The sequence below is a fragment of the Oratosquilla oratoria genome, chromosome 3, assembly GCF_046742065.1.
Source record: "Oratosquilla oratoria isolate Oo_2021 chromosome 3, ASM4674206v1, whole genome shotgun sequence".
Taxonomy (NCBI): domain Eukaryota; kingdom Metazoa; phylum Arthropoda; class Malacostraca; order Stomatopoda; family Squillidae; genus Oratosquilla; species Oratosquilla oratoria.
In genome coordinates this window covers 63,467,852-63,488,049 of record NC_134779.1, presented here as the reverse complement: position 1 = coordinate 63,488,049, position 20,198 = coordinate 63,467,852, and the positions used below count along the sequence as shown (strand labels likewise).

The 20,198-nt window shown below is 42.3% G+C and overlaps 1 protein-coding gene across 5 annotated transcripts in view; it reads left to right on the top strand.

Annotated features, from left to right (window-relative positions):
• LOC143019722 (uncharacterized) overlaps positions 1-19,701 on the top strand; it is a 545,357-nt gene extending 525,656 nt beyond the window's left edge. For 2 of the 5 annotated variants that reach the window (XM_076175700.1, XM_076175694.1), the window contains 10 exons: positions 3,981-4,364; positions 5,170-5,407; positions 5,538-5,761; positions 7,572-7,729; positions 9,005-9,180; positions 14,748-14,869; positions 16,457-16,612; positions 16,842-17,007; positions 17,125-17,994; positions 19,014-19,701. In XM_076175700.1, coding sequence (XP_076031815.1) covers positions 3,981-4,364; positions 5,170-5,407; positions 5,538-5,761; positions 7,572-7,729; positions 9,005-9,180; positions 14,748-14,869; positions 16,457-16,612; positions 16,842-17,007; positions 17,125-17,969 — 2,469 coding nt within the window. In that variant the 3' untranslated portion in view covers positions 17,970-17,994; positions 19,014-19,701. Of the gene's footprint in view, positions 1-3,980; positions 4,365-4,946; positions 5,408-5,537; positions 5,762-7,571; positions 7,730-9,004; positions 9,181-14,747; positions 14,870-16,456; positions 16,613-16,841; positions 17,008-17,124; positions 17,995-19,013 lie in introns of those variants that run through there. The other 3 variants (XM_076175706.1, XM_076175714.1, XM_076175722.1) reach the window with 3 other exon arrangements.
• Positions 19,702-20,198: the final 497 nt, after the last annotated feature.

The following is a 20,198-nucleotide window of genomic DNA, read 5'->3' as shown; positions in this document are numbered from 1 at the left end:
AATATGTGAGTGAAAAGAGAGTAAAAGAGAGTAAAGGAGGGAAAGGAAGTAACAGAAGAGAGAAGAGGGAAAGGGAAAGGAAGAAAGAGGGGGAAAGGAGAGAGAAGGAGAAAAGAACAAAGAGAGGAGACAAGGGAGGGGAGAAGGGAAGGAAGAAGAGAGGAAAGAGGGGAAAGAAGGAAGAAAGAAGAAGAAAAAGAAGAAGATGGAGGAGGAGGAGGAGGAAGAGGAGGGGAGAAGGGAAGGAAGAAGAGGGGAAAGAGAGGAAAGAAGGAAGAAAGAAAAGAAGAAGAAAAAGAAGAAGAAAAGAAGATGGAGGAGGAGGAGGAAGGTGAGGAAGAAGAGGGGAGAATGGAAGGAAGAAGAGGGAAAAGAGAGGAAAGAAGGAAGAAAGAAAAGAAGAAGAAGAATAAAAAGAAAAGAAGATAAACGAGGAGGAGAAGGAGGAATAGGAAGAGGAGGGGAAGAGGGAAGGAAGAAGAGAGGAAAGAGAGGAAAGAAGGAAGAAAGAAAAGAAGAAGAAAAGGAAGAAGAAAACAAGATGAAGGAGAAGGAGGAGGGGGAGGAAGAGGAGGAGGAGGAGGAGGAGGAAGAGGAAGAGGAGAAGGAAGGGGAGGAGGAGAGGAGACTTGTCAGGGTCCGCTAGGTCCTCCGAACAGGTGAGAAGGTTCCCATGTTGGCCAGTTCGAGGGTGTTAGCTTGACTTCGAATGGAGCCAGTTAAGCGTGAAATCAAATTGTGCTGCGTAGGTCCACTGGCCGAAAACGAATCTCACTGGTCGACTCTGGGGGTACTGCGCGCTCTGGGACACTGCACGTGATCAACATTTTTTTTTTAATCTTTTCACTACATAGATGTGTGTTTATGTATATATGCACGCGTATGTTTGTGTATATGCGCATGTGTGTATATACAATACTTGTGTGTATGAATTGTAATACTTTAAAAAGTATCTTTTCTACATCTTTTTTTCCCTTGTAAGTGATGCAGAGAGGGATGGAGGAAAAGGAAGAAGGGAAAGAGAGGGAGGAGGAGAGAGAGGAGGCAGGGAGGGAGATGAGGAAGGGAAGGAAGGAAGGAGGGAGAGGAGGGAGAAGGGAGAGAGAGAGAGGGAGAGGAGGCAGTGAGGGAGATGAGGAAGGAAAGGAGGGAGAGGAGGAGGAATGGAGAGAATGGGAATGGGAGGGGGAGGAGGAGAGGAGGGAGAGCAAAGAGAGGTGGAGGGAGGAAGGGGAAGGGAGATGAGGGAAGACAGAGGGAGGGATGGAGAGGAAGGAGGTAAAGAGAGGAGGGAGAGGAGGAGGGGGAGGAAAGGAGGAGGCTTGGATAGAGAGGAAGCACGGATAGGTGTGTATGGATAGATACCTGATCGCAGACTGTATGACCATAAGGACTGGAAACAAATTGAATAAAGCAAAAAAAAAAAATTACTTAGAGGGCGGAAAAGATAAAAATAGTAAAAGAAAAATAGAGAAAATGAAAGAGGAGTTACAGGAAAAGAAAAAGGAAAAGAAGGAAGTTAGAGAGAGGTTTGGAGAGAAGAAGAAAAGAGATGAAAAATAGAAGAGGGGTTGTTTGGAAGAAAGAGCAGTAAGAATGAGAAAAAGGAGAGAGGGAAGAAAACGGAAAAAAAAACTGAAAAAGAATAAAACGATGAAGAATAACAAAAATAAAATAACAAAAAGACAATGAGAGGAAAACGAAAAGGAGATGAAGAAAGAACATGGCAGGTGAAGAAGAAGAAGAAAAAAAAAAGGAAAAGGAGAAAAAGTGGAAGAGGAGAAAAAAAGCAAAATGTACCACTTTAAGACATGAAATTTTAGAAATGTAAAAAATAATTAGATAGAAAATAATAAAAAGATAAATAAAATCGACACTAAATCTACCTTATCTAATCTACTTCATTCCAAGTTCACAATAACAAAGATAATAACTGCTAAGAAAATCCCAAGATCTATAATAATTTCTCTTTTTTATTATTTTTTTTCTGGGCTAAGGGACGGAGAGGGAGTGGGGAGAGGAGGGAGGGGTGAGAGGAGGAAGGGGAGAGAGGAGGAAGGGGAGAGAGGAGGAAGGGGAGAGAGGATAGTAAACTGAGACGAAGAGAGGCGAAGAGAGTCGTGCCTGTACGTATGCGTGCGTGTGCGTATGTGTATACGTATGTGTGTGCGTTTGCGTATATATGTATGCACGCGTGTACATATGAAAGTGCTTATGCATGTGCTATTTACACGTCTATTCCAGACACTACTAACAGCATTGTCAACGTTATTGGTGACTCTACGAATTGTCAAATAAATATTTCTAAATGTGCTTTCCACGAAAAGGTCTAAGACACTAACTACACTCGTCTTTTACTGATAATATGTTGGTCCACTTAGCCTTATCTTGCCCGACAACACTTAGCTAAGTTGTCTTCTGATTCGTCCTCTAGGATGTGCCCTCCCAAGCCTCTTTCCTCTTTCCTGAAGCGTTTCATTTATCTATTTATATATTCATTTATTTGTCTCTTTATTTTTCATCTATTTATTCAACCATTTATCGATTTGTTTATTCATTTATTTACCTATCCATTTATTTATTTATCTATTTTTTATTTATTCATTTACTTTTTTATCATTACCGATGTTATTGCTGGGCTTATATAATCTCTTGTATTTTAAATTGGTCTGTATTGTGTTAACTTCAGTACCTTTGTAGTGTTGGATATGAATTAATTTGATCAAAATTCTATAATAGCATTTCGTGTGATTAATCCAGTGATTTTAACTTAGGATTGGTTAATGGTAGGTTACTACCCAGGGCAGTGGATAGGATGCAGGGATGACCCGTCATCCAGGGGGTGCCAAGATAAGAGGGAGGGAGAAGGGTGGAGGGGAGTGGAATATATAGGAAATGGAATGGGTGGGAGTGGTTTCTATGCCTTTTTCTTTTTGGCTACCCCCCGTGTAAGGGGGAAAAAGCCTTTGGCATATGTATGTATGTACTACTCTTAGGAGCATAAATAACAATAACCGGGGAAGGAGTAACCAGACATAATGAATAAATGTTGTTTATCTGTTGACCTGCGTATTTATTTTGTTTATTTATAATTTTACTTACTTTTGTTTTCATTTGTTTGTTTTCCATGTATCTATTCTTATCTATTTATCTACTTCTTTTATTAATTTATTTATTGTTTATGTTTAATTATTCATTTGTTTATTCATTTATTTATCATTTTACTTATCTAGTATTTTTCATTTATTTGTTTTTCGTGTATCTATTTTTATCTATTTATTTATCGATTCATTCATTTATTCATTATTTGTTTAATTATTAATTTATCTACTTGTCTATTTATCACTGTATTTACCTATTATCTTTTTTCATTTGTTTGTTTTTCATTTATTTATTTTTATCTATTTATCTACTTATCTATTCATCTATTTGTTTATTTATTCATCTATTTGTTTAATTATTAATACATTTGTTTACTTATTTTGTCATTTATGTATGTACAGATACTTTCCCTAAATAGAGAAGAAGAGAAAAAGTGATAAAAAATTGGATAAAGAATTTGAATCTTTCATGGCTGAAAAGTCCCTCTAGCAAGAATTAAGTTATTGAAAAAAGAAAGTTAAAAAAATGCACTTTTATTTAATTTTATTCAGGAAGGTCGAAATAATTCGCAAAAAAAAAATAGATAAAGACAAAAATAGGTCAATTCCGTACAGGTGGGTGCTGCTTACACCAGAAACTCAAACGAAATGAATATCATAGGAAAGAAAATAGAATATGTTTATTATCTTATTTTTGTGTCTCCATAGTCAATCCTAGAATTTTCTATTTCTTTCTTGTGAAAGACATTTTTGCTTAATTCTTTCTTACCAACTCGTTAGTTTTTATTCTTGACCATAAGTACAAGAATACTCTGAAATGATACCACCCATTGGCGTATATTACCATCACTTCTAAATTCAACATATGTTTCTTTCCAGATGGGGCTCTTCAGATCCGTAAGACTAATTGCGGTTCTTCTCCTCGCCTTCTCGTGTCTTTGCCGGACACAGACCCCGAGATCTTCTACCTCCAGCATCCGAAGAATCGCCACGTACTCAGGCGAGTTCGGAAGACGAGTTACTCCTCGAACTCGACGTCCCGTGCAGCGCCCCACCGTCCCGACAGGAGGTCGCCCAGACACCTCTGTAGTCTTCGCGACCAACGGGGACCAGTCCGGAGAGGAAGACAGACATGTCAAGAGGAACGCGAGTGAGGATGACTTGAAAGAAGTCATGAAAGAAGTTCTGGAAGAGAGAAAAAAAGTACGAGGGCAGAATCGATTTCGTGGGGGAGTCTCTCTTCCTGTGGGACCAGATCGACCGGTGAGTCCGTTTCCAGAAGCCTAGATTTCAGGGGAAGAATTCTATTGTCTCTTTTGTTATATTGTTTACCTTTTCTGCTTCCCTGGAATATGTAGGTCAAAAAAATCGAATAGACAGTGATTAATTTCCCAAAACTATTATTTTTCTACTTGGAAGATTACTTTGCAATATGTGACGGGGGATGGGAGGCATGAATACCGTCACTATGTTTCCCAGAATGGGGTGGAGCGAAGGGACGTAGGAGCCCCTCTCTTTAGATTTATTATATTTTTATTTTTTATCTAACGAAAAGAGTCAAGGCAAAGGTATGGCCACTTCCCTTTTATGTGGGGTAGTGAGGCGCGCGCGCGCGCGTGTGTGTGTGTGCGTACGAGTATGTATGTACGAGTATATGATAACGATAATGATGACAATTATCAGTTTATTGAGTTAACAGATATACAAAGATACACTGACAATATACAATTTGTGTTGATTCTAGAACTAGTCTTATCTGAGTACATAATGTGCGGGGGGGGGGGGGTGCTAGATGCTGTTTTCCACAGATGATGGTGCGTTTCCTGCGACCGAGAAGGGGAAGAGGTCGGGACCATATCAGTGATGATAAGGTAGAAGGTTGTTTATTCGTAGGTAGGGCCCGGACCTCGGTTCGCTGTTTGAGTGAGATTTGGCTGTTGTATGACTTCACCGATGTTCAAGCTATTGAAACCCCCCATGCAACCATCTATGTATGTATGTATGTATGTATTTATGTATGTATCTATGCATGATTTCCTTTGTTGTAATACCTTTATGTCCTTTACAGGACTCGAGCAAATCTCGTATAGAACTACCTCCAGGGGTAGAACCTCCTTCACCTCCAAACCTTTCCGGAGAGTTGTTCCCCAACCCGGGCGTCTTCGCCGGACCCAGGCCACCGAGCCCCCCACCCCCGCAGCCCCCGGCCCCACCCCCGGTCACAACGGATTCCACCCTGACCTTCTTCACCTCGGCCAAGCCTCCGTCACCGCCCCCGTCAAAGCGTGACGTTGTGGACGTCACCGGTAAGATCATCGTCATATGGGATGAGAGTTGCCTTCAAACTAAATATATCATGATTGGATGAAACTGCTGTTTCAGCAAAGAAGAACAAACGTTAGTGTATTAGTTATTTTCCTTGTTGTGTTCTTTCAGGTATAACGTGTTTAAAAACCGACACTTCACAAAGCTTCAATGCTCTGGTCACTCTTCCTGAGGGATTCGAAGCTGTCCCGGTATTTGAAGATCGACCTATGGTGGACCCGACGACCAACACCTTGTGTCGGGTCATCCCGACACAGCCCATCGGCATGTTCCGCATCATCGTCTTCGAACTCGATCCATGTGGAATTCGGGAATGCACACAAGCAGATGGAGAGGTAACAGACGCAGTAGATATTTTCACGTTTATTTATTTGAGGAATGTGGAAAAAGAAGACACGGGTCTAGTTCCGAGTTTATCCCTGACCGGTTTAGCTTTGATTTTTTTTTTTTTCTTTATTCCTCTGGAAAAGCTTAAAGCGAAACCGGTCCGGAAAAAACTCGGAACTAGACCCATGTCTTCTTCCACCTTCCTCAACTTGTCATAATGTCTCAACATTTATTAGCTTATCTATCTATTCCACTTATCGTATCTATTTTATTTATCTACTGTATATACTATCTACGACCATTAGAAAACCAACCACTTTCTTGTTTTTTAGTATTTGAAAAAAAAGAGAAAATTGGGAATATACTATACAATACACACACAACCACACACAAGGTCAAATCCTTACCCATAGATCGAGCCATAAACGAGCTCTGATCTCTCATCCGGGAAGGTAATAGCTGTCGATCACGAGTCCAACATGTGATCCATAACCATGGTGGATTACATATAATTTTTGCAAGCATTTTCAAGCGCCATATACTGACATCCTCCCTTTCCAGGTCTTGGTAAGCCTTAGACTGACTCCCATTCTCTCACTCCCTCTCCAAATCTGGTTATGTCTTAAATCGCCTCCCACCCTCCCTCTCCAGTTCTGGTTATGTATTACACTGACTCCCATTCTCCCTCTCCAGGTCTAGTTATGTCTTAAACTGACTCCCATTCTCCCTCTCCAGGTTTGGTTATGTCTTAGACTGAAGCCCTTTCTCTCTCTCCAAGTCAGGTTATGTCTTAGACTGACTCCCCTCCTCCCTCTTCAGGCCTTGTTAAGTCTTAAACCGGGTTCACACATGTTGCATTTCCACCTATCGTATCATCTTTGCTTGCGTATCCGCCTGCTATATACGGATACGCAACAAGTGGGTACAATACCCTGTTGCACCGTATCGTATCACTAGGTGGTACGCAAAGATGATACGATACTTGTCTTGTGTCTTGAACTGACTCCCATTCTCCCTCTCCAGGTCTGGTTGTGTCCTACACTGACTCCCTCTCCAGTTCTGTTTGTGTCTTAAACTGACTCCCATTCTCACTCTCCAGGTCTGGTTGTGTCTTAGACTAACTACAATCTCCCTCTCCAGGATTGGTTGTGTCTTAGACTGACTTCCTTTTTCCCTCTCCAGGCCTGGTTGTGTCCTAGACTGACTCCCATCCTCCCTCTCCAGGTCTGATTATATTTTATATTATGTCTTAGACTGACTACCTTTCTCCCTCTCTAGGATTGGTTGTGTTTTAGACTGACTTACATCCTACATCTCCAGGTCTGATTAAGTCTTAGACTGACTCCCATTCCCCATCTCCACGTCTGATTATGTCTTAGACTGACTCCCTTTCTCCCTCCCTAGGTCTGGTTGTGTCTTAGATTGAATCCTCTCCTCCCTCTCCAGGTCTGGTTATGTCTTACACTAACTCCTTTTCAACCTCTCCAGGTATGGTTCTGTCTTAAACTGACTCCCATTCTCCATCTCTGATTATGTATTGATCTTACTACCATTCTCCCTCCCCAGGTCTGGTCACGTCTTAGGCTGACTCCCATTCTCCCTCTTCAGGTCTGATGATGCTTTAGACTGACTCCCTTTCTCCCTCTCCAGGTCTGGTTACGTCTTAAACTGACTTCCATTCTCTCTCTCCAATTCTGTTTGTGTCATAAACTGACTCCCATTCTCCCTCTCCAGCTCTGGTTAAGTCTTGGACTGACTCCTATCCTCCCTCTTCAGATTTGGATATGTCTTAGACTGACTCCCATTCTCCCTCTCCAGATCTGGTTGTGCCTCACACTTCGACTACCGCTCGTGTCGGGGGTCAAGCTGCCGGAGGACGAGATCGTCGACATCAGGTGTCGCCCTCAGGAAAGGACCGCAGACGACATTCACGTGCTGACGGTATCTACTGCAAAGTACGCCGATAAAAATGCAATGTAGGCAGCCACTCCCATACTCTGGCATTTCCTCTTCCGTTTTCTGTCACAAGACATTTAGGGTGGACTTCAGAGCTAACAGCATGCTTTTATGTTGTAATATTATCCGCCTTGGGGGCGAGGTAGCCTTAGTTTACACTACTATAGTATTCGACTTGTACGTATATACAGACTATGAACCAAACTTAGCATAAGCTGTGACATCAACTTGTCAACGTTCTTGAGTACAAAGCTATACTGTTACAACTCTATAACAACTATACTCCTTCCTTTTATCTGTCCTACCCTGGAATGAGTGACTTTTTTAAATGGTTATCAACGCCATCATGTGACCCATAGGGTGACAGTGCGACATGACTCAACGCGATGACTATACTAAAATCAAATAATTTTGACAGCTAAGCCCCTCCCCTTCTCCCTCCCTGTCTCCTCCCCGATCCACCTATTGGTGAGGAAGGGGGGAGTAAGCATGTGATTGGTGAACGGAGGTCTAAGCGCCCGCCAGCCAATAGGCGTTTTTCTTTCTCACCGGCCACCAATCACGTACCAAGCAGGGACGACGGGAGGCGTGGTTAAACTGTCAGGATAATTTGTGCAGTGTAGTCCATTACAAAACTGTACAAACTTCCGAAGTTTTTGACGCTATTAAACGTGCCATGGGAGTATGCCAAAGTTACCGTACCTTTTACCATAGCAAATGTTTTATCCAAAGTCATGAAATTCAAGTTCAGAGAAATTTGAAAATTTCAGAAATAAAAGTCATCGCGATTGTTGCCTCTTTCAGAATGTTGTGAATCTTAAGATACGTGAGAGTGATCAATTTCCTTCACTACCTTCTGCTCTCTACATTCTGGAAGCGGAACAGAACGAGAGGAAGATAGTCTCACCCCTGAACAACCTTGCTCGAATTAATCAGTACCCACTGGTCATTTTGCAAAATGTCCACCAGCAAACGCCAGGCGATGTTTAGATGATAGGAGATAACAGAAACGTGTCAGTTGACTTGTATGATCTCTTTAATAGTACCCTAACAAGGGTGGGGGGGGGGGTACTCTCCTTCAGGTGAAAAAAATCGTCAGGCGTTAGCCAGGACAGACTACCAAAATGACCATGGGCCACTGACAGGTTAATTCGCCTTCCAGTTCTTCAATTTTCTTCAATTTCTCATTTCTTTAAAGAAAAGAACGATCTACTTCCCTTCAGCTGCCTTGGGCGTTCCCTGCCCCAAGGAACCTCCGACTTCGGTCTAACCTTCATGTATTAACTAATCTGTAGCGTGAACCCAAGACCACCTACCGTGTTCGAGGGCGACGGCGGCAAGTTCCAGTGCGAGATTGGCCTCTTCAAAAGAGTCCCCGGGACGAAGATCTTCTCCACCATGGTCGACTCAAACATGCCGCTCGAACTCGGCGAAGAAGTGCAGCTCAGATCCATCGTGGGAGGTGATGATGGTGAGGACATCCATACTTTTGTTCTTTGTACATACATACATATATACACATACATACATACACATACATTAATTGTTGCCTCGAGTTTCACCAGGTGAAAAATCCGCAGCCCCACAGTGGCCGGCAACGGTCCACGGAACCTCCCACAGATCTTACTGGAAAGAAACTTTGGAATGTTGTCTTTGTTGCATCAGAGCGTGCGCGTGCACACGCACACACACACACACACACACACACACACACACACACACACACACTTTCAACGAACGGACGGCTTGAAGAACGCTCTGAAGAAAAGTGAAGATTGTGGATCCCAACGCAAAGAGAAGTGCCTTTTTGTATTTGCAGGGTGGGGGGAAATTGCTCGTGGGGCAGTGGGAAAGTAAGGAAAGAGGAGAGGGGGAGGGATTGCTGGGGAAATGGAAGGTAATGAGGAGGTGGAGGAAATGGCCCTGACGGGCCGCCGTAAGGTAGACAAACGACCCCAAGACGAGTTGGATGATGACGACATGTCTAATAGGAATGTGAAGATTAGAGGTATAGATAGGAGCAATATAGCAGAAAGTGATGAGAATATTTTCAAGGGATTTAAAGAGAGTGGGGGGGGACACAAACCCCCCCCCCCCCCCGACTGACAAGACTAGAGAAGAAGGTTGATAAGGTGATCGAGGACTTGGAGAGTAGGTTAGGTCATATGAACACCATTTTACAAAGGGTTGAAAGATTGGAAGAACTGGAAAAGGCGAATAAAAACTTAACTGATGAAATAGAAGAACTAAAAAGACAGTTAAGAGAGGTAAAGGGGGAGAATGAAGAATTGAAGAAGAATAGTAAAGAAAACAGAGAAACGATAGCTAAAGAGAGTAAAAATTGGAAGAAAACTCAAGAAGGAAATAAGATTTCATTCACTGACATAGTCAAACAGCAATTGAAAGAACATACTGAAGACTCAGTTATTAAAGTGATGAGACAAAAGGAGAATATAGTAAGGGATTTAGCAGACAAGAAGAAATGTATAATTATATTAGGAATGGAAGAGAAACACAACACAGATAGAACCACAAGAATCAAAGAGGAAAATGAAAAAGTAAGCCAATTACTAGAATCAGTTCAGGAAGATGAACCAGGAATTATGAAACAAATCGAAGAGAAATTTAGACTCGGAAAGTATAGCACAGACAAGACCAGACCAATTAAGATTAAATTCAAGTCACAAACAACGGCAGAGAATATCTTATCCAAAACAGGGAAACTAGCAACAAGTGAACAATACAAAAAGATATGGATAAAAAGAGAAATGAATAAAGAGGAAAGAGAGGAAGAAAAGCAGAAAAGACTGGAAGCTAAGGCAAAAAACGAGAACAGAACGGAGTCAGAGAAAGAGAGATTCTATTGGAGAGTAGTGAACATGAAACTAAGGAAGTTCGACATACAAAAGAAAAACATAAGGGAAACAGAGAACACAATGGAAGTGGCAGAAAACTAAGAGTGTCTTACACAAATATAGATGGATTAATAACAGGATTGAATGAGCTGAATGATTATTTGAAAGAAAAAGAACCGGACATAATGGGAATTGTAGAAACAAAATTAAAAGGCCCACTACCACCCAACAGTGTAGGACATGATGCATACAATTATTGGATTAGAAACAGAGAGAAAAAGCAAGGGGGTGGAGTTATGTTCCTGACTAAGAAGGATATAAACGTGAAAGGTGTCATATATGGAAAGAATACAGTAGAGATGATTATGATAGAAGTGGAAAACAGAGATAAGAAGAGCAGAAAATTTGTGATCAATTATGTGCCTCCGAAAACAGCCTCATGGGAGGAGAGTGAATATAAAAGTATGCTAGAGGACACAAAGATAGCATTAACTAAAATAATGGAAGACGGAGGAAGAATAGTTATGATGGGCGACTTTAATTGCAAAGAAATCTGCTGGGAAGAAATGACAGTAAAGAGTGGTGATGACTCATGGGGAAATGCTCTACTTGAGATGATTACTGACCATTCAATGACACAATGGATACAAGAGAACACTAGGTATAGAAATGAAGAAGAACCATCGAGGCTAGACTTAATAATTACATCTGAACCTAGAATAGTGGACAAGATTGAATATAAAACACCAATAGGTAAAAGTGACCACATATTGATTGAACTGGAACTTAATGAAGAAAAATATATGAAAAGAAATGAACAATATAGAAAAGGAAGAATGATGTATGAAAAAACAAACTTTGATAAAATAAGAGAATTCTTCCAACAAGAAAACTGGGAAGAAATATACAAAGAAGAAACAACAGTGGAAGAGAAATGGAATATTTTGACAAAAATTTACAAAAAAGGAGTGGAAAAGTATGTCCCAAGACAAAAACAAGAAAAAGAATATGTAAAATGCTGGTACAACAAAAGTTGTAGGGAGTTAAAAGACAAAAGAGACAAAGCCTGGACCAGATGGAAAAAAGACAGAAGACCTGAAAAATGGAAAATATATACTGGTTATAGAAATGAATATGTACAAAAGTGCAGAGAGGAAAAAAGAAAATATGAAAAAGATGTTATAGAAAAGTGTAAAGATCAACCAAAACTATTCTACAGATTCGTAAACAATAAACTGAAAAACAAACAAGACTTGGAGAAATTGAGACAAGGAGGAGTTGAATACACTGAGGAAATGGAAATGGCAGAAATTATGAACAAACATTTTAAATCAGTGTTTACAAGGGAAAATATACAACCTGAAGAGATTGAGTGGAAAGAAAAAGTCCCCCCTATGGAAGAAATAGAAGTAACAAAGAATGAAATATTGACACACTTGGGTAATTTTGATGTCAGAAAATCGCATGGGCCAGATGAAATAGCAAACTGGATTCTGAAAGAATGCAGGAATGAACTGGCAGACAAAATACATAGCATAATAAGCAGTTCCTTAAAAGAAGGAAAAGTTCCAGAAGATTGGAAAAAAGCAAATATAGTACCTATATATAAGGAGGAAATAAAGAAGAACCTACCAACTATAGACCAGTCTCTCTAACAAGTACAATAGCAAAAATTTGTGAAAGAATTATCAAAAGTAGATGGGTAAAATACTTGGAAAAAAACAACGTACTGAATCCAAGGCAATTTGGATTCAGACAAGGACGGTCATGCGTCACCAATTTAATATGTTTCTATTCAAGGCTAATAGATATAATACAAGAAAGAGATGGATGGGCTGATTGTGCATTTCTAGACCTAAAAAAAGCGTTTGACAAAGTACCACATAAAAAGTTGCTTTAGAAATTAGAATATGAAGGAGGAATACAAGGTAAATTGCTAAATTGGATGGAAGACTTTTTGCAAGAAAGAAAAATGAGAGTAGTGATAAGAGATCAGCACTCAAAATGGAATGAAGTAATAAGCGGTGTCCCGCAGGGAACAGTTCTGGCCCCAATAATGTTTGCTATATATATTAATGATATGGATGAAGGAATTGAAAGCTATATGAGCTTCTTTGCAGATGATGCAAAACTACTGAAAAGAGTGAAAACTGAAGAAGATTGTGAATCACTACAGAGAGATCTAAATAAAGTACAAGAATGGAGTAGGAAGTGGGAGATGGAGTTCAATGCAAAAAAGTGTAGTATAATGGAATTTGGAAAAAGCAAAAACAGAATAACAGGATCATATAATTTGGGAGAAGAAGGAATAAAAAAAGTAGAAAATGAGAAGGACCTGGGAGTCATTGTTATGAATAATATGTCACCTGAGAAACATATAAATAAGATTTTTGGAGAAACTTATAATTTAATAAGAACAATCAAAGTGGCATTTACATACCTGGATGAAGAAATGGTGAGGAAAATCCTAATCACCCTGATAAGACCAAGATTGGAATATGCAGCAACGATATGGTCACCAAGTACAAAAAAATGTATAAAAAAACTTGAAAGAATACAAAGAGCAATCACAAAACTGGCACCAACACTCTCAAAACTATCATATGAAGAGAGACTACAAAAACTTAAACTACAGACACTAGAGCAAAGAAGAGAGAGAGGAGATTTGATAGCTATTTACAGAATCATGAAAGGCATAGAAATTACTGATAGAGAGAATCTGATAAAATGGGATGACAGAAATACAAGAGGACACGGAAAGAAAATAAAAAAAGACAGCTATAGAAGAGATTTGAAAAAGAACAGCTTTCCTCACAGAGTAATAGACAGTTGGAACAAGTTAGATGAGAAAGTGGTGTGTGCAAAAACAATACATGAATTTAAAAATAGTTTAGATAAAATGAGATATGAAGACGGGACCCCACGAGCATAGCTCCCCTTCCCGTAAAATACAACTAGGTAAATACAACTAGGTAAATACACACACACACACACACACACACACACACACACACACACACACACACACACACACACACACACACACACACACACACACACACACACACGAGTAATAGACAGTTGGAACAAGTTAGATGAGAAAGTGGTGTGTGCAAAAACAATACATAAACTTAAAAATAGTTTAGATAAAATGAGATATGAAGACGGGACACCACGAGCATAGCTCCCCTTCCCGTAAAATACAACTAGGTGAATACACACACACACACACACCTACACATAATTTGACGGCGCAGTGGTAGAGTTCGCGAACGCCGCTACGGCGGTCCGGGTTCGAATCCTGCCCGGGGCTTATATAATTTCAGTATCGCTGCGCTGCGAATCGTTACTCCTACTCTCGTAGGCGGGGAGTTGGTGTGTGTGTCCATGCAAGACCACAGCTTTACCCAGAGACCGTCATTTATGAGGTCTGAGTTCTCTTCCGGGAGGGACCATGGTGAATCACACACACACACACACACACACACACACACACACACACACACACACACACACACACACACACACACACACACACACACATACACACACACACACACACACATGATTTGACGGCGCATTGGTAGAGTTCGCGAACGCCGCTACGGCGGTCCAGGTTCGAATCCTGCCCAGGGCTGAAATAATTTCAGTATCGCTACGCTGCGAATCGTTACTCCAACTCTCGTAGGCGGAGGTTGTGTGTGTGTGCATGTAAAATCACAGCATTACCCATAGATCGGTCATATGTGAGCTCTGAGCTCTCTTTCGGGAGGAAAATAGCTGTCGAGCACGAGTCCAACGCGTGATCCAAGACCACAGTGAATCACACACACACAGTACATATACAAAGGACTTTGAGAAAAATACAAAAATACAAACTCAGTTCACACTAAATATTCTATTTAGGGCTAATATTGACTCAATACTCTTATATATACAGTATTTCTTCAATAAACAGACGAAAGGAATCTTATACCTCATATTTTCTCTGAAATTTGCGACCGGCTGAGCCCAGTTCGTATTCTTTACATAAACTCACTTCCAGAAGCCTTCAGCTGTACAAAATAAATAAAGTAACCTTTTGGACATCAAATAAACAAGCGAATGGATCAAAATGGAATGGAACAAAATGGAATGGAACAAAAGACGGCTTTGACGGGATTGTTCAATTCTGTTCTTTTAGGTTGGCAATACAGTCGCATCACGGAGATCTTGATCCAGCGCAACGGCGGCGAAAGGGAGAGGTCCTCTCTCAACACAGCCGTCCTCGTCTTCAGCGACGGTTGCAGGAACCCCAGGTACAAGGTAAGAGGATCTCTTCGCCTCGCTAGGGAAGGGTCACACTACTAGGTGTCACAAACAAACACATGTACGCGTGTGTGTATGTGTGTGTGCGCTCACACACACACACGCACGCACCAATACACGAACGCATGTTCGTTAGTGTACATAAGTGCCTGCGTGTGCATATATAAACACATGCATTAGGATGTAATACAAACAGACGTGTACGTGTGCTTGCGCGTGTATGCGCAATTACGCATGCATACATACACACTGAGTACACACGCGCGCGCACTCATTCGTGTGTGTGTGTGTGTGTGTGTGTGTGTGTGTGTGTGTGTGTGTGTGTGTGTGTGTGTGTGTGTGTGTGTGTGTGTGTGTGTGTGTGTGTGTGCGCGCGCGCGTTTTTGTGTACACGAACTTGCGAACACCCGCATACACTTACACGGGCACATACACACACACGTGACTGTGTACATATATGCGCGTTCACGTTCATATATCCATATGTACGTCCGTATGCAGGAACCTACACCCGTACATACGAGCACACACGCACACCAACGGCCGTGCGTGCGTGTTTGTGTGCGTGCGTTTGAGCGTGGCTGTGTATAGATGATACTATTATGCAAGGAAAGGGGAGGCGGGGTATGGGGGAGGGGGTAGGGGGCGCTTATGTGTGTATGATATTTTGACGCAGCCCTAAGGGATTTATCCCCGTCCTCTCTTTTCTACATGAGGTGGTCGGTGAAGGGGGGGCGCCGATTTAGTGAAGCGGCCTTGCTGTGGATGTACTGTATCTTCCTACATTGCCTCTAACCCAAGGCAGTGGGCGGGATACAGGGATGACCTGTCATCCATGAGGAGTTAAGATGAGGAGGAGGAAAGTGTGGTGAATGGGAGGGGAATGGGTGGGAGTAGGTACGTGCATTTATGGTATGCGTGTCCGAATGGTTAGGCTATTGACTAAAACACATAGAATGTGTTGGCTCTTTTGTTATGTAGCACAGATAATGAAATGTGTGACGGAGGCTAAATGGGGGAGAGGACTATCGGCACAAATAGAATACCACACTTACTCTTGTGTCCTGTAACCACCACCTGCTTGACTTACGTCCGTCTACCAGCGTTGTCAGAGAGAATCTCCCTTTGTCTGCCGAGGGCTAGGCGCATCAAGCGGTCGGCCAAGCACGTCTGCCAATCAGCTGCTAGCATTCGCGTCACGTGTGGTGCGTAGCCACATTAATAGTCACCTCTAGGTCGCGTCCGAGTGACGCTGACCTATCGCGAGACGCTATGAGCGCACGTGACCTACGCTGACCCATCGCGGGACGCTATGAGCGCACGTGACCTAGCGTGAACGCTCACACAAATAGTAACGCCAATCTCGGCGTTGCTTTCACTCATGCGACACCTTTGACTTTGGCTACCCCCCTTAAATGAGGGAAAAAGCTCTTGGTAGATAGTGTACGTGTATGTGGACATACACACTGGCGCATACGCATGTACATGCGCACGTTAACATACACGCACTCACTTGTTTGCGTATCATTCATTCATCTACTCACTCGTTTTCTTGCTTTCTATTTGTGATATCGTCCTGTACAGGTTATTGCTCCAAACCATCCCCAGCGTGACCGGCGCAACACACTCGTCAACAACTTCAACATGAGGGTCTTCATGTTTCAAGATATGGTCGAGGGCGATTCCCTCACCATATCCGCCAGGGTCATTGGATGTCTCACCGAGGAGGACTGCGAACCAGTGAGTCCCGTCGATTTGTTGACCTCTTTAAATCCTCGAGACGGCTAATCAGAACGTGGTCTTGATTTAATCTTTTTTTTTCCTTACCTCAAACATCTTATTCAGTATCTAAAAACAAGATATAATTTTACTTAAGAGAGAAACACTCTAAGGTTATTAGGCCATATTTAGACTTCGACCTTGTCGACATTTGCTCTTTACTTATGTCGACATGACGTCATGTCTGCAGACACTCTGCCCGGACGACAATCGCTCTGGCTACGGACGTCGTCGACGCGGCGTGCAGGAATATGAGTACTCATGGCAGACGTCGCCTTTCCGTCACACCCGCAGCACGGAAAACAACTCCACGACGGGGTGGGAGAGGAACCTGTCGATCAGAGTAAAAGTTCCAGGTAAGATCAAAGAAATAATTCAATAAGTTAACATAAACTAGCCTGCGATATAATATTCATACGTAAAATGCGTGTGTAACGCTTTATACAAAGTTTTTTTTTCTATCCTTTCTCCAGATGGCCATGTTCACCAGGAGTCCGTTAGGATAGAGGAGTGCCGCCTGTACCTTTTCGTCAGTCTTGGAGTTGCTTGCCTCTTCTGCCTAATTTCCATCGGCTTCGTGGCCTTCGTCTTCACCCGAACCCGAAGGCGCTTGAAGAAGAGCCGCTGCAATTCCTCCTCCACCTTGGGAGCAGCTGATAGGTCGGTAGGTCTCCCACCGCGGATGGTGCGACCGCCCGCTCCTGTTGAGGACAACCGGGAACTCGCAGAGAACCTGGCTGCCCATCTCCCCACTGTCTCAGTTCCGAATACTGTCCGTCACAGGAAGCGGGAGGTGAACGCAGAGTTACTGAGTATGTTCGACGGTCCGGGTATGTATTCGACCTTCAACCACCCGCAGTATCCCCCCGGGATGCTCAACTACTACGGGTACGTGGTGCTCCCCCAGAAAGCCGTTGAGAAGAACGAGAAGAAGTCCTTGCGGGCCCTCAAGCGTCAGATGAAAGACTTGAGCGCCAGGCAGAGATCGTGCTCCTGTTCGCAGTCTTCCTCCTCGTGTGGAGCCGGGGACACCAGCACCAGCGACGAAGACACCAGCAGGTGTAGTGATCACACCTCCATCATACGAATTGGAGGAGATTCAGACTCCAGCGTGACCAGATCTCTCTCTGTTACTTCTTTGCCAGCTTCCGCGGCGGCGAAGTCTTCTTCGATGGCGTCTCCACCTCCGCCGTCGTTCTCTTCTGCTTCTGCTATCTCGAACTCGTGGGTGAGTCGCCCAACGCCACGACCCAGGACGGCCCACAGGGACGATGACGACCAACATGTTTACAGTGAAATAAGACAAGTTATGGTCTGATGAGTTTGGTGTTCGCGAACTACAGGTATCAGAGTACACAGGACTTGACTTTGACGGTGACCCTAGTTTTTCAGGAAGACTGACAGAAGAAGAAGGAGAGTTCGTAGTTTGTGTAAATACTATTTAAAAAAGCAATAGTGTTAAGAACCTGCCAAAATCTCTCAGTAGATCCTACCGACTTTTAATATAACGTTACTCTACTTGTTAAAGTTACGAACATCCTAATGGGTAAACACACTTTACTATACAGGTTCTGGGAAATACATGGACTCATTGTACAAGCAGTGGACTGACATACCACTTAACAGGCATTGTTTTCACACATGCGGGCATTGGGTATGTCCATCGCCTTAGATACAATGGACAGAAAACCTGTTGAGCAGGTTGAGGGCATAAACATAACCTTACTGAACAGGATACACATATATACAACTTACTGATCAGTTGCTTGGTCGACCCACCGACTGATTGAGCAATTAGAGGGCATAGACTACATTTTACCGAATAGGTGACAAAGTTAACACTCTAGTGTTAAGGTTTGAATCCGTGCATTATTATATGATAAGTATTTATGATTTTAGGTATACATAGATATATATACATTTGGTACACTCTAAGGCAGGTTGAGGGAAGACTATGGGTAATTAAAACGTTTGCAATACCATCGAACTTGTGCATTCTTAAGTGACGAATTTCCATATGACGAAAACAGACTATTAAAAAATCCCCTGACATTCTTCGAATGATATTGTCCTTGTTACCCCTTTTACAGTCTTGTTTATCTGCTTCAAAGACAAAGAACAAGCCATAATTTAGCTTCATAGATACTAACTAAAAAGTGCGCGTGCTTCTACCAACAGCGACACATGACGCAGACGCTCAAGTATTGAATGTTGTGATATATGAGGATTTAACTGAAGTACAATAAAGAATATTTTCATAACTTGATTCAGAATACTTGACCGCAGATATGGTCATAATTTTGTTTTGTCTATATCATAAGATTAATGTTAACATTACATTTCCATCCCATGATGTCCCCAGACGCAGGAAGCACACTCTGGCCTCTATCCTCATCAGCAGTGACATAAACCTCAAGTCTAGATCCTTAAACGAAGAAGCACCGGTCGTGCAACGGATATGGTTTTGACTTCCGCCTCTAGTTCCTACACGCAGTGAGTTCGAGCGCGCAGGGTTCTTCATTACAGTGCTCAAGTCATAACACTTCCGGGTTCGGAGACAATAATGTAGCGTTGCAACGACCTACATTTTCAACCCGGTGACCTACTTAATATTTTCTGATTAATGTCAGACGATTTTCTTTAGTTGAGGGGTGAGCTCTGACCAAAAAAGTGTCTCGATCAAAGATCTCGAGATCCCGTTTTGTTCAGAGTCTGCCCTTCAACAGAAGAAAATCGTTTGGCATTAGCCGGAACATAAGCCCAGGAAACGAGATTATGTCAAACGAACCTGAAGGTCAGCTTCGCCTCCTAACGAGTACGGGTGCAAGTTTGGCCGATTCCTTTGTGCACTTTCAAATTTCGTTCCAGCCACTGCCTATGGAGAGGGGAGACTTACAACGAACCACTAAATACCCAAGAGACCATTTTCCATCAATGCAGAAAAGAAGTAGAGAGAGAGAACTCCAGGAAGAGCAAGTAATCTAAAGAAGAAATAGAGGAAGACGAAGAAGACCGAGGGGAAGAAAAGAGTACGAGTGCAAGAGTAAAGGGCTTTTACACGGTCAAACAGTTTGACAAACCCGGTTTGTCAAACAAGTGTTTGAAGTGATGTTTGACCGTGTGAATAGGATTTTTGGTTGTCAAACACGTTCGACAAACGTGTTTGACGACCAAATACCCTATTCACACGGTCAAACATCACTTCAAACACTTGTTTGACAAACCGGGTTTGTCAAACTGTTTGACCGTGTAAATGGCCCTTAAGAGCGAGTGCGAATGCAAGAGCGAGCGGGAGTGGAAGTGGACAAGGAAGAATATGAATAAAAAGTATACGACGAGACTAAGAAAAGAAAGTGGAAGTATGAAAAAAAGAGAAAATATGATCATAATTGTTGCCTCGAGTTTGGCTGACTGAAAACCCGGAACCCCACAGTGACAGGCAACAGTCCTGGTGCTCTCCCATAGACATCTCTGGTATATTAATATGCGATTGCTCCTCTGTCACTTGGGGATGAGCAGTCGCCAATTATCAACTCTCTTGATGTAG